Below are 13,920 nucleotides of genomic sequence, written 5' to 3'. Positions count from 1 at the left end.
TTAAAGACAATTCTGATCCACCCTGATTCATCTATTCATCGATTGCCAAGACCTCTATCCTCCCTGATTTAGCCTCTTCTTTAGCCATTCCCACTGCTCTTCCCAGACCTTCAACGACTTCACCTAAAATCCTGACTTCTTCTTCAGGACTTAATCCTACTTCTTCCCCAGCACCAAGGTGAAATCCCATCATCGAAGCACCAAACATCCCCACTTGATCTCTGTAAACCTTGATCTTAGTTCTTGTTTCTTCCAAACTCCTACTTAAGGCTCTGATGTTACCAATCGTCTTGGTTGTTAATCTGAGATCTCGATCCAGCAGTTCTGTTTTTGAGGGTTCTCCTCCTACCAAGAAATGTGCCGATTTGTCGTACACTCTCTTCCAACCTGGAGAACGGTCTGCTTCATATTTCAGACCATTGGCAGTACGGCTTAACTCAGTGTCTAGCCCTTGACCATGTGAAGAAGCATGAGAAGCATGTTGAGCTGCTGTGGATGTCAAGGAGTATATTGAGTCAAGCTCTGTTGATAGCCGAAGTAAAAGCGAGTGGAGTTTTCGAGATATGATAGTTGTTTCCGGTCGACTGCCGGGAGGAAGGGAGAGGAGATTTACGAGATCGCGAAACTATGTACTCAAGTCCAGTGTCAGCAATGCCTGTTCCGCACCGCAAGATTTAAATGAGACTGTAGAGAACCGTTACTTACCTCCCACTGCAGCCAACTGAAGGCATTGACAGTTTTAGAATCGATGTGTACAATCTCATCAGACAAATCGCGAGTCATATCTCCGAGCTATGATACGAATATAATAAGTTGATGCGTTGGAAAAACAGAAACAATGGTGATTGCGTACCTCCCGTAGTTGTTCAGCGATGAATCCTTTCCCTTCGAGTGAAGATCCGGTATTGACGGCAACAGCTAATTCCCATATTCTATTACAGCGAGAAGTTCAGGCTCGGATCACCTTTATTCAACAGGGCAGAAGTTAGACATACCGAACATATTCCAATCCTCCTGCGACACCACCGTGACCGAGAGTCCGGACACTATCAAAGATATCCCTGGCACCCCTAGCTTCTTTGGTCAAAGCTCGTGCATATTGTGCGACGTCTACATCATCTTCATCACTCCTTACACTTGCCCAGAATGGTCTAGCCGCCGCTCTGGTCCCGTCTTCGCCAATCTGTGCTAAAAGAGAGGTTTCGCAAAACAGTCCTGCCAGAAGGCAAGCTGGTGTCGCTAGTGTTTTGGCTGGAAGGAGAAACACTTCTTTACCCAACATGATATCTGAGTCTTGCGCGAAACCAAATGCGCGGCTCAGAAAGTCGTTAGACAGGTATCGGATCGATTTCCCTAGTAGCTTTAGGATGATTGATGGTAAAAGCGGTAAGAGGAAGTAGGCCGAAAAACTAGCGATTGTGATGAGCAGGAAAGCATTGGCAAGGTGCGCAAAGAACGGTCCAAGGAATATGTTGAAGGGAAGTAAGATTAGTCTGAGAGGAGTGAGCAGAACATTCAATGTATCTGCGAGAGGTATGGCTGCTATTTTTGGCTGTTGATTTTGTTGGGGTTTTCGAGGTTGAGTCTGTTGTTGTTGTTGTTGTTGTTGTTGTTGGTTTTTCGTTACGCTCCGCGGCGTAGAGGGTATCTGCGGAGGAGGTCTGCGCCTAACTGTTCGTGGAGAAGCCGTAGATCGCCGAGGAGACGCTGATGCGACTGAGCTGGAAGGCGACTGACGACCAGAAGGCCCGACTGATGCTTTATTAGGGCTTTTGAGGGAATGTCTATTGAGAGAAGGTGGGTCGGGTGAAGAACTAGCATCATCCCACTGATTCGGAAGGTTGGTCACTTTGCTGAACTGATGAGCACGAGAAGGGCCAGCTGCCGACATGTTGATCGACCTAGTAGGTAGTGTCTGTCAGGAAGGGTGCTGATAGAGTATATCAACGAGTGAGAGTGAGCACTTCACGTCATCATCAATCTTTCTCATATCCAAAGAATGACGATTTTGTTGGACTGCACGTGGCGGCGATGTCCGCTCCAACTCGGCGCCTAAAATGGGGTGTAATCTTTGAATCGCCCCTAATCTGATAAAAACAAAAGGGGGACACTCGACTTGTCTTTCAGTATACTTTTTGTTCCTTCCACTTTCACTGTACTTACCATTCCTCGCAATCATGTCTCTGTCTGGTATCCTCTCTACGCTCGACTTAGGGCTCTATAAATACCCCACATTCACTTCAGGAGATCTGAGCTCTAAGAAAGCGGTAGTCTTTATTGGAGGTCTAACGAATGGTCTTGGCGCAGTGCCATTCAGCTACCCTCTATCCGAGTCTTTGGGAAAGGTGGGATGGCAGCTGTAAGTGCATCGCTGTCATCTCTCACATACTCACATATGCATTCAGAAACTGCTGCCATTTGGAGCTAACCTTTGCTGCCTTTAGTGTACAGTTTCACTGGAGCTCGGCATACGGCGGTTACGGTACAGGTAGCTTGGACAGAGATAGAAAGGAGATGGAAGCATTGGTGAAACATCTTCGTGGAACCGGTACGTATGACAGCAGTCTCATGTATACGTTATGGTCATGATGTTAAACGCTCTGTTCTGCTTGACTAAGTGCTGAATTATTACCTTTATGGTAGGGATTCGAACCATAGTCATTGCCGGACATTCCACCGGATCACAGAACATAATGCATTACGTCTCGAATCCGATCTTCCAGACCCCTACAGCCGAGACAGATGTAATCAAAGTTGATGGAGGCATTATGCAGGCTCCCGTATCCGATAGAGAATTCATGAAATCGTTCAAGATGAAAGAATGGTTTGACGTTCTACCCCTCGCTGAGCAGATGATCAAGGATGGAAAGGGAGAAGAGTTGATGCCAAAGGAGTTCTGTGACAAAGCTGGATTCGATGGCGTCTCTTTACCAATCAATGCTTGTAGATTACGCAGCTTGATAGGAACTGGGTGAGTCTCTTTCGACTTCCTTATTCATGACTGAGCTAATTCTGGACAAAGAGGTGACGACGAGTATTTCTCGGATGATATACCTGCAGAGCCTGAAAGCACTTACGCTCATTCCTTATCGGATTCCTTTGGTTCACTGTCTGCTCCTACTCTAGCTCTGTATGCGGAAGAAGACATCAAATATCAAGAGGGAGATGTCATTGAAAAGATCAAACGGTGGGAAGAAGCTAGCAAAGGGAAATTGCAATGGAGGCTTTTGAAAAATGCTTCGCACGATGTGGCTCAGCCCGAGGCACAGAAGTACCTGTGTGAGGAAGTGATTGGCTGGTTGAAACAGTTCGACTAGGCCTTGCGATATTCGTTGTAAATGTTGGGACTTGGCGGATATCAGGAGTAACATAATAGAGCATGCTCCAAAAATGGTATGAGAATCCATTGATGTGTATCACACTGAGACCAAACATACAGAATGCTAGGTAGTAGCAGTCGTCAAAAGATTTAATGATTGTCTCAGTTCGCATCAAATTACAAAATAGGTCCCTCTCGTCATTATAATCATCGTATAAAACACCACACCAGCTAGTATCGGTTAGCAACATCAGGAGTGTTCACCCAGCCTCTGAGCTGTAAATCGTCTGATTTAGATTTAGAATCAGGTTTGTAGAATGGTTTTTCGGCGAGTGATGAAACTCGAGTACCCTGCAGAAGATAGTCAATACTGGCTCTGATTACTCTATCGAAGATTCGGCTACTTACATGTCTTTCGCCATCGTAATCGTAAGAAACAGTATGAATGGTTGTACGGTTATCCCAAATGGCAGATGTACCGGGAGTCCAATGCCATCGGAGTTGAATATCGGTCGATCGCTCATGCACGTTATAGAAGTACTTGAGGATGGCATCAGATTCGGCTTTATCGAATCCTTCAATACCGACAGTCATAGCTTGGTTGACTAGGAGCCATGAGAAGTAAGTTTTGATTGATATACTTGAGCAGAAAGTGACACTTACTCCATAAAGCTTTCCAACCGGTGACTGGGTGAGTTCGGACAAGAGGATGAGTTCGAGTAACGTATTTGGCGTCACCCTCGGGATCGCTTTCATCCTTGTACCTATGAGCGGATCGGTAAATACCACTATAGCCAAGAAGCCACGTTAGTCTTGTATTGTACCAAAGAAGCCAATCTTCGCACAGTTACTCACTTTAAGCCGTCAATCACTTTCTTGAAAGCTGGTGAGAGCTTGTCATACGCCGCATAACCGGAAGCCCACAGGGTATCTCCTCCGACCTCAGGTACAGTATCTTGATGCAAATGTGTGTATCCAGGAGGGAATGCTAATAGAACCGAGACAATTAGAAGACTTTCCCACCGTCTGGATACCATATGTGCTTACCCTCATGCACCAAGTCCGTATGCCATCCAAATTGACCGCCTCCGTAAGGAACACGGTGACTTCTGCCGGTTTGGATCTTGTCTTTCCTGCCTTGTTCCCAGATAAGGGTGATACCGCCACCGACACCGGGTACTTGTGCAGCTTGAGGGTGTCTCTCGATCTCCCCGTCACCAAGGTAAAGACCTAGCTCTTGTTTTCCCTGAGGAGACAGATCCTGGTCCCTGAAGACTGTATTACTTGATTAGGCTATACTCCCATCCACATGGAGGATGTAGGGGGACTTACAGACAACGGATCGTTCAGCAACAAGCAGAGCAAGTTCATCCTTTTGTTTATCATTGAGGTCTTTCAATTGAAGGCCTATGATCTCAGTCTATGTGAGAGCGATTAGATTAACGTGTCACCATTCTTGAGCCAAAGCTTGACTTACACCAATCCAAGTGGTCAGATTCTTGACTTCTTTGGCAGCACTGAAAAGAGCTTTCTTCTCGGGATCAGCTCTCAATCCAGGATCCTGATATTCCCTAATGCTCTCTCTGATCTTGGTCACATCTTGAACATAATCTGGTTTCGGAGGGAAATATGGGTAACCATTTGAGATGTCAATACCGGCTTTTTGGTATCTACGCAAGGTGTTATCAGGAGGAAGTAAGATATCTCCCTTGGCAGCGTGGAGTTTAGCTTTAAGAGCTGCTATATCATCCACAGAGGATTGCGGAGCAGTTTGAGAGGTATTTGTATCGATAGCGATAGGAGCCATTCTGATTTACTTGTTATGGGTGAGTCTGTACGGAGTCAATCATCTTTACGTCAATTCCTCCTGCCCTTTATATGGCTAGAACATCCAATCCTTGTTCGCGGATATCACCGGTATCATTAGTCAGCTACGTTGCTCACATGATTACAAACACAGATGGCGTGTGTTGTAATCATCGTCAGAATGTAGACATTGGTTTAAAAAAACTGATCAGACTACTCGCAGACATTAAAAGGTGTTACTACGATTGCGTGACCGATGAGGATCGTAGATTCTCACCAAGATGTCGCATAAATCGCGTGCTATCGACAAAGAACCAATGATTCGGGCTCAGCCGACCGGTCTTACCCCGCAAATATAAGTTGCCGTTACTCTTTCGGCTCTAGGCCCGTTGCATGCATGCATACAAAGCCGAATCAAACTGCCACCTCACACTTCATCATGAAGATGGCATCGTGGTCCAAGTGTAGCACGCCATCTGGCGTTCAAATGCCAAGACTTAGCAAGCTTATCTGAGAGCTCGTAAGCTCAAAAGTAAGGTCAACATTCAGGGGACAATCTCAGAGAGAATCTGAGGGTGTGTGAAGAATGCAGATACCAAGAACAATCTCCCAACCTCGTTGCGTTGAGAATCGTTCTTCAATGCGACTCAATTTCCCTGAATGAGAGCCAAGAGAATTGCATCGATGGCGACATTCATGTACCATTCCACTAGCTGAGGGCACTTGATATTGAGAGACCCCCTCAAGTAGCTTATATAGAAGCGTTTGATGAATGTAAATCCTTTTGAATGAGTCCCACACGTCACCAGTGCCATGTCTGCCATACCCTATGTGGAAGAGCCAGTTGGCAATATTCAAGGTAGTAAGCAAATCAAACAGCCTGAGCCTATTGTTGCAACATGGAAAGGAAGGTTATGGGATACCTTTGATCTTCCTTCGGATCAAAGGAGGTTATTGTTCAAAGTCGATGCTGTAATGCTCACTTTTGCTTCGGTGAGTCATTGACATCCATCTCTTACGGCCTATGGGATGAACAGAGCTACGAAGACGGCTGACAAGAGCGAATGTTTATCAGCTGGGATAGTGAGTCCGCTGTAACCATGAAATAACGCTTTGATCATGCTAAGGCCCCGATTCTTGGTCTGCTTGTGCCACTTTAGCTGTAAGTAAATTATCAGGAAGGCAACAAAAAGCTAATGATTGCCAAGTCCTGAAAAATCTGGATCAGCAGAACATCAATAACGCCGTAGGTCCATGGCTTTGTCTATTCGTATATTGAACTAACGGGATATGTCAGTTTCTATCAGGTATGAAAGAGGACTTGGGTATGCACGGAAACGAATTGGTTACCGCTGTCACTATTTGGACAGTCGGTTATGTCATTGGACAGATACCATCGAACATACTTTTGACCAGGGTGGAGCCACGTTTCGTGATACCGGCAGTAAGTAGTATGAAGAGTATGTTCCATCAAAAGATTTCAATTGATTCTCGATAATGCAATCAGCTTGAAATCGGATGGGGCATAGCTACCCTGGGATCTTATTCCGTCAAGTCGTACAAGGCTCTTTGGGCATTACGTTTTCTAGTTGGTCTTTTTGAGTGAGTTGATGATATATTCAATATTTACGCATCTGATGACGACTTGAATGACTAGATCCGGTTTCTACCCTGGTATACATTACATTCTTGGAAGTTGGTATACCCCACGAGAAATTGGTAAACGAGCCATGATTTTCTGGCTTGCAGGAACGATTGGATCCATGTTCAGTGGATTCTTACAGGCTGCTGCTTACAGGAATCTCAACGGGGTACATGGTCTTGCCGGATGGCGGTGAGCTTTAGCTTGTAAATCGTCGCGAATTGTGCAGCTCACGACATTTGCCAGATGGCTTTTCATCATCGATGCAATCATAACTCTTCCAATCGCTATCTTGGGCTTCGTCTTCTTTCCATCGGCTCCCTTACAGGACAAAAAGGCTTGGTGGCTCTCGCATGAGGTACCTACTGTTCTGCAGGGGGCAATTCGGTTATACTGATGCTTTCAAATAGGAACATGAACTCGCTCAATGGCGATTGACTAGCATTGGTCGAGCGGGACGGACCAAGTGGTCCAGAGCCAAAGTAAAGAGGCTTTTTGGTAGTTGGCATACTTATATTCTTCGTAAGTTACTGCTCATAAGCTTCGAATTTATAACTCGTACTAAGTTTTTTTTATCATTTCAGCCTTCTTATATGTGGTATGTTATAATCCCGACCTGTGGCATCGGCGAGGTTAATCTCCCTATGTCTAGATCTGGAACAACGGTGGCGGTCAACAAGCGATGGGTTACTGGCTCAAATCGTTCAATGCAAAACCGGCTCCTGTCCCAGGTGTCAGCTTTACTGTCTCGGAGATCAATCAACGTGAGTATTACCCTATTGCAGGATGTCATGACCTGACTGTGTGACATCGTAGTACCTTTAATCTCGAGAGCCATATTCATTGGTACCGCTATCGCCTACGCCTGGCTGTCAGATGGTGTTTTCAAAGGTCGACGATGGCCATTCATCTATTTCAACGCTATCTGTTCTGTGGGTGATATCATTATTCTCCTGGTCTCACCCCTAATACTGACATTATCACTTAGCTCATCTTTGCTACCGCTCTTCTGAAAATCGATCTGTATGCCAACATCAATGGTACCAAGTTATTATACTGGTTCCAAGATTTCGGCAGCGGAGCTGGTCCTCTAATCCTTACCTGGATCAATGTGAGTATAATAGTCCTGTTCGTATACAACCACCGGGAAGCTGAAAATCGATTTGCAAACAGGAAATCTGTTCTGACGATACGGAGAAACGAGCTTTGCTAGTAGCAGCTGGAAATGACTTAGCATACGTTTTCCAGAGTATAGTGAGTTGGAGATCCAAATGCTGCAGTATCGCTTATCTCATACCAAAACGTGATAGCTGCCAAATTTCGTCTGGAAAACGGTTGATTTTCCCGAAGCAAGAAAAGGCTGGACGTATTCTTTGTGCCTTGCCGTCCTATTGAGTGAGGGACTTCCTATCTCCACATGTTGTTGGACGACAAGAACTGACAGGTCGCTTCTCAGTTTTATGGACATCTTTGATCCTTGTTCTACTTCGAAGAGACGAGAAGAGGGCTCTCAAGGCGCAATTGGTCGAGTCTACTGATGTCATTCCCAGCAGTCCCAGTGCAAATTCAGGTGATGAATCCCCCGACGAGAAAAATGTTTATACCCCTGAGGCGGAAGAATACAACGTCAGAGCAGCGATCAGTAAAGTCTGAGCGCCATACGAGCAATTGCGCGCCGGGGGAATCGGGATATCTTGTGTGAGCGATGTGAAAAGGAAGAAAAGGGTGCAAACAAAAGGACGGTGTCAAAGGATGACTGATGATGTCTTTCACACTGTATCGGATAATTCTTGTAGTCTACTTTTATTTTATCCAATTAGAGTTCGAAATGAGATACATTTAGGGGAATTTAAAGTTGATCACGCCAGATAACGCACAAAAGAAGTTATGCGGACGACACCGCAGAGCCGAGTTTGTTTATAAGTCGATTTATGCCTGAAATCGCATTCGCGAATAAATGCTTTATCTGTTGCGGTACGAGAGGGACATTATGCGCATGGAAACACGACTGATGTCGCCATGCGATATGAAATTATCATTGCTGTAGGCGACCTTCTAGTGTAGGGTTGGAAATCAGCCAGGTGTAGGTCGTACTCGTATCTTTCTGCCTTATCAGTCCTGGTCGGGCATTTTCAACTCTGTCGGATCGTGCCTGATTACCGCCTGTTGCGTGCTTTAGCATCTTTGGATTAGCACGCCATCTAGCTGAATATAGCACGCATTTCTCTCACTGTGTAACTCATCTTCTCAAAAATTAGTTGCCAGAACGATTCGCTTGCATCACGTATAGAGGAGTTCGTCGCGCATGCAAATCTATATATAAAACGCTAGCGAAAATTCTTGAGCAGTTTACAGTATCCTCCCACATCTGTGAATATCAAAACTACGAAATGTCTCGACCTAGCGATCCACATGCCGAGTCAGTAGGCGATCTTGAGGCCTACAAAGAGCAATATGAGCAGAAATCTACCTGGAAAGGTAGGATCTGGGATACTTTTGATCGACCTCCTCTCGAAAGGAAATTGCTGTTCAAAGTTGACGCTGTCATTTTGACCTTTGCATCTGTGAGTGGCACTCTCTGTTGGGATCCCATCTCCCCAAAGCTGACACAAGTTCCGTTTACAGCTTGGATAGTAAGTGGCTGTCGGTATTACAGGCTGTCCAAGACATCATCTGACCCATCTTTGCATCAGTTTCATCAAGAATCTGGATCAAACCAATACAAACACTGCCGTGAGTAAACCACTTTGTTCGCCGAACTCGCATTCATCGGCTGATCGATCGACCTTCCTATCAGTTCTTGTCCGGAATGAAGGAAGACCTCAACATGTATGGTAACGAGCTTGTCACCTCGACTTCAATCTGGACTGTTGGTTATGTGATTGGTCAAATTCCGTCGAATCTTCTCTTGACGCGAGTTGAACCTCGATGGGTTATTCCCGCTGTGAGTGATACTTTACGATTGTTTCTGCGCGCACAAAGCTGATTCTCTGAAATAGCTTGAACTCGGTTGGGGTCTTGCAACTCTTGGTTCATATGCTGTCAAGTCATACAAATCGTTATATGCTCTTCGATTCCTTGTAGGGCTATTTGAGTGAGTACATTCATCTGTCCCCCAAATCCTCGCTGACCGAACTGCAGATCTGGCTTCTATCCTGGAATACATTACTTATTAGGAAGTTGGTACACACCTGCTGAGATTGGTAAACGAGCGATGATCTTCTGGCTCGCTGGATCTTTAGGACAGATGTTCTCTGGTTTCCTTCAATCAGCAGCATACAATCATCTATCTGGAGTACATGGATTGGCAGGTTGGCGGTGAGTGGTTGCCCACGTCGACGTCCTTTTGACAACTCTTCTGACCAATCTTCTGGTTACATAGATGGCTCTTTATTATCGATGCTATCATAACGCTCCCCATCGCATTATTTGGCTTCGTCTTCTTCCCACCTCTCCCTCTACAAGGTAAGAAGACATGGTGGTTGAGTGATGAAGTAGGTCATCCCGTCTCTGTCTCCTACTTTTTGATCAAAAACTAAAACATACCACCTCAAAGGAATTCGAATTGGCTCAGACTCGTCTGAAGCGAGTTGGCAGAGCAGGAAAGCAGCCATGGACACGAGCTAAGCTCAAGGGACTTCTCCTCAGCTGGCATACCTATTTCCTTCGTCAGTCTTGCTTTCTTCTAGTCGTCAGAATACTCACACGACAATGCTGACATCATAATCACACAGCCATACTTTATGTAATCTGGAACAATCAATGGCCCCAATCAGCCATGGGTTATTGGTTGAAATCTTTCAATGTCAAGAAAAATCCGCCAGTCCCGGGCAAAACCTTCTCCGTCAGTCAGATTAATGTTTGTAAGTACTCTTCGATCCACTTCAGTTGAGCATCTGCTGATACAACAACCCATAGTACCTCTGCCTCAAACAGCGATTTTCATTTTCGTGGCCCTTGCCTTCGCTTGGTTGTCCGACGGCTTATTCAGAGGGCGACGTTGGCCATTTGTATACATTGGAGCTGTATATTCCGTGAGTTGGGCTTGAAACCTCATTCACGAAAAATACCAGCTAACGGATCCCTGTTCCAGCTGATTATCGCCGCTGTGATGAGATCTTTCCCCCTTTACAGGAATATCAAGGCCACGCAGGCCATGTACTATATCAGTCAAATTGGACAAGGTGCCGGACCCCTCATTTTGACTTTTATCAATGAGCTTTGCTCCAATGATACGGAGAAGAGAGCTCTTCTCGTTGCTGCCGCCAATGACCTGGCTTATGTGGTTCAAGCAGTGGTACGTATCAAGGTTCATTGTCATTGAGTCGCGTCTGACCAGCTCTGTAACAGGCGCCGAACTTCGTCTGGAAAACCACTGAATTTCCCCAAGCTAAGAAGGGTTGGACGTGGTCTTTGGCGTTAAACATCGCTTTGAGTGAGTTCGCATTAGTTTGAGCCCGACTCCCTGAGTTGGATACAAAGACTGATATCCGTACCACTAGTCTTCTGGATGACAGCCATCCTTCTTCTTGTCCGACGTGACCAGCGCAAGGCATTTAATGAGGGTATCAACAGTCCCGAAGATAACGTCAGCGAGCAATATGACGTAAAGGCATCGGACTCCGATGATGAAAGTCAAGATAGGTCTCCGCATCTGCCAGTACTTGAGCAGAGCCAGAACCACACTTTGCATTAAAGGACTAAATTTAGTAGATACATAGTGTTCTTTCTATTACCGTCGTATGAAAATGGAATTTGATGATATTGTGGAAATGTCGCTACGGAGTATATAGTGTGTAAGATTTGGCAAGTGAGCTGTGGCTCGGAAATTGGAGATACTAGACAGTATGCGTCATGTATACGTGAATTATTCAAGACTTGATCGTACGCTCCAGATTGTGATAAGGTATTGTACTTTTAGTATCTCTTACTGTCTGCAGTTTTAATCTCTGTACTTTCGCCTAGAGTATGAGAACGCATGTAAAGTACATCAAGTAGCTTACATGTGCATAAACGAATCAATAACCGAGTACAGAATGCGAATACATTGGAATCTCAAACTAAGCTTTTACAGTAGCAACTCTTCTAGCAATGCCTTCAATGGCTCTAGCATTGGTCTCTTCCGCCGCGGTCTCAAATGATTTCGCAGTACCATCTGAAGTCCGTCCATCTCCTGCAGCTATCTCTACGTCAATCTGCTTCAATTGTTCCAATGTCACCCCATACTTCGAGGCAAGGAGCTGTACCATCTTGTCGCTCTCAGCTATCCACTCTGCGGAGTGACCTTGGACTGGCTCAGCTCCCGACCACTCAGCATCTTTATTCAGCCATTCCACCGTATCTCGGACGTAACTTCGTTCGCCATCTCGATTCAGCAGGTGACTGAATTTCCCTTCACCTTTTTCTTTGACCAGTTGAGCGTAATCCGCCCAGCGGGTGGCTTCGTCAGGTAATCTAGCTTTTCCTGATAAAACCCGGGCAATCGAGATCGACTGGTACTCAAAGAATGAGAAGGCTGAGGTATTGACGCTCAATCCAATGAAGGTAAGGCTTGGATCTGGGATGTAGAAGACATCCCGCCATAGATTCAGTACCCCAGAGCCATCGCTAACCAAATGGTGTTTGGCTAAGCTGTTGGATGCTACTTGTTCGTAGTCTTGGTGATAATTCGGTAGGAACGGGAAGGAGTATTGATATCTGGTATAAGTCAGTGAAGTATCCTAGAATGATAGAGCTGTGGTTTGACTTACCCCGTAGCGAAGATAACCTCATCAATGCCCTTCAATATTCGTCCATCTGAGAGCTCTACCTCTGCCTCCCGGATTGGCTGTCCTAATTTCGGAGGAAGGAATCGATGAATTTCCGATACTGCTTCTGCTTTTTGGGGTAACATGAATCGTTGCATCTTACGTTGCTTTTGATATGCTGGAGGTCCTCTGAGCTTGTTCCTACCGACCATATACGTCCTTTTCACAAAGGGGTCGATATCACGAGCAATGTCGTTACCACTAGTTCCGATACCAATAAGCAGCACCGTCTGAATTTCATATTAGCATCCCACTATATATGACTTGAGCTACAAATGAGAATTCACCTTATCTTTGTAGGGTTCTGGCAGCCGATACCCTTGTGAGTGAATGACTTTGTCGGGCCAGGCATTTGCCCATGTGTCCGATCCAGAAAGAGCAGGTATATACGGTGCGTTGTAATGACCGGTGGCTACAACGATTGCGTCAAATTCCTACGAAATTATCTGTAAACGTGACCCTCACAAATGCCGAGAGAGGTCCTACTCACCTCTGTCCATTGTTCCTCCCGTGCCCTGTCTTCACCTTCGTCAACAACCTTTCTGAGGTTCAATCTCCATTGTGAGGCGACCTTGTCGGCTTTCTCAACTCTGGTATTGTACGATGCCACTTTGTCTAATCCAAAATGCTTGGCATAGTCATGTACGTATTTGGAGAAGACCGTATGGGACACGTTCAGATCTGTTCCGTCTGGATATGGAAAATCTTTGAACTAAAATAGAGGTCAGGGATTCTACCTGCAGTATGAGCATGGTTACATGAAGCTTACTGCCATTGTCGTGGTCGGAACATTATTAGTCAGATTCCAATAACACGGATTGGGAGGGCTGAAATGTTCTCTCTCAGATCTATCTGGGTCTTCATAGACTCCACTTTCCCGAAGAACAGGGGTGAACGCCCCTCTTGAAGGTGGAGGTGTTGGTACTGATAATGGCAGCGAAGCTGCAGGTCTCCAGTTCCAAATTCCACCTGATTGCGATTGTCGTTCGAAAAGTCGTACCTTCAAACCTGCCTCTTGAAGATGTCGAGCTGCAGGTGTCCCAGTAGGTCCTGAACCAATCACTGCGACCGATCTTATAGGATGATCGAACTCATGAGTAGAATTTGACGAGATAGTATTGGTCATATTCAATACTGGTGCACTCTGACTTGATACAGAAGGAAGGGGGACACAGTAAGTTGGGGAAAACGTTTTATTTGTACGTGTATCTGAACATTTTTTCCGGGCAGCTTTACATTCAGATGATTGCGTATATGGCCAAACATGGTGAATGTGACACTAGCGATTCAATGAAGCCTTCCCATGGCCTCGGATATACTAGGAGCACGCCATACAATGTCAAGAC

General features: G+C 45.5%; 6 protein-coding genes across 6 annotated transcripts; 3 read left to right on the top strand and 3 right to left on the bottom strand.

The window, feature by feature from the left end:
* Nucleotides 1–31: 31 nt before the first annotated feature.
* Nucleotides 32–1,891, bottom strand: IL334_000049 (uncharacterized protein; the record flags this gene model as incomplete). Its single annotated transcript, XM_062931835.1, has 4 exons — nt 32–625; nt 706–792; nt 854–932; nt 996–1,891. 4 exons carry the CDS (start codon nt 1,889–1,891, stop codon nt 32–34), a joined length of 1,656 nt encoding a protein of 551 aa, XP_062787886.1.
* A 286-nt stretch (nt 1,892–2,177) lies between these two features.
* On the top strand, nt 2,178–3,317 carry IL334_000048 (uncharacterized protein; the record flags this gene model as incomplete). Its single annotated transcript, XM_062931834.1, has 4 exons — nt 2,178–2,359; nt 2,445–2,548; nt 2,644–2,971; nt 3,023–3,317. 4 exons carry the CDS (start codon nt 2,178–2,180, stop codon nt 3,315–3,317), a joined length of 909 nt encoding a protein of 302 aa, XP_062787885.1.
* Nucleotides 3,318–3,550: 233 nt separating this feature from the next.
* On the bottom strand, nt 3,551–5,126 carry IL334_000047 (uncharacterized protein; the record flags this gene model as incomplete). Its single annotated transcript, XM_062931833.1, has 7 exons — nt 3,551–3,670; nt 3,728–3,924; nt 3,983–4,107; nt 4,175–4,307; nt 4,367–4,594; nt 4,652–4,739; nt 4,797–5,126. 7 exons carry the CDS (start codon nt 5,124–5,126, stop codon nt 3,551–3,553), a joined length of 1,221 nt encoding a protein of 406 aa, XP_062787884.1.
* An 812-nt stretch (nt 5,127–5,938) lies between these two features.
* Nucleotides 5,939–8,420, top strand: IL334_000046 (uncharacterized protein; the record flags this gene model as incomplete). Its single annotated transcript, XM_062931832.1, has 14 exons — nt 5,939–6,122; nt 6,253–6,371; nt 6,423–6,569; nt 6,633–6,727; nt 6,783–6,959; nt 7,014–7,125; nt 7,178–7,289; nt 7,352–7,365; nt 7,420–7,531; nt 7,584–7,699; nt 7,756–7,878; nt 7,941–8,021; nt 8,078–8,162; nt 8,224–8,420. 14 exons carry the CDS (start codon nt 5,939–5,941, stop codon nt 8,418–8,420), a joined length of 1,674 nt encoding a protein of 557 aa, XP_062787883.1.
* Nucleotides 8,421–9,157: 737 nt separating this feature from the next.
* IL334_000045 (uncharacterized protein) lies at nt 9,158–11,463 on the top strand (the record flags this gene model as incomplete). Its single annotated transcript, XM_062931831.1, has 13 exons — nt 9,158–9,331; nt 9,393–9,400; nt 9,461–9,500; nt 9,565–9,711; nt 9,767–9,861; nt 9,909–10,085; nt 10,150–10,261; nt 10,324–10,435; nt 10,502–10,630; nt 10,686–10,801; nt 10,861–11,064; nt 11,118–11,202; nt 11,270–11,463. The coding sequence occupies 13 exons, from the start codon at nt 9,158–9,160 to the stop codon at nt 11,461–11,463; spliced, it is 1,593 nt and encodes a 530-aa protein (XP_062787882.1).
* Nucleotides 11,464–11,827: 364 nt separating this feature from the next.
* IL334_000044 (uncharacterized protein) lies at nt 11,828–13,700 on the bottom strand (the record flags this gene model as incomplete). The annotated part of the gene is made up of 5 exons (XM_062931830.1): nt 11,828–12,464; nt 12,518–12,804; nt 12,862–13,008; nt 13,065–13,286; nt 13,344–13,700. 5 exons carry the CDS (start codon nt 13,698–13,700, stop codon nt 11,828–11,830), a joined length of 1,650 nt encoding a protein of 549 aa, XP_062787881.1.
* Between the last annotated feature and the right edge of the window lie 220 nt (nt 13,701–13,920).

Source organism: Kwoniella shivajii, chromosome 1, assembly GCF_035658355.1.
Source record: "Kwoniella shivajii chromosome 1, complete sequence".
Classification (NCBI taxonomy): domain Eukaryota; kingdom Fungi; phylum Basidiomycota; class Tremellomycetes; order Tremellales; family Cryptococcaceae; genus Kwoniella; species Kwoniella shivajii.
Note: the sequence above shows the minus strand (reverse complement) of the source record. Positions and strands in the feature narration are given on the sequence as shown.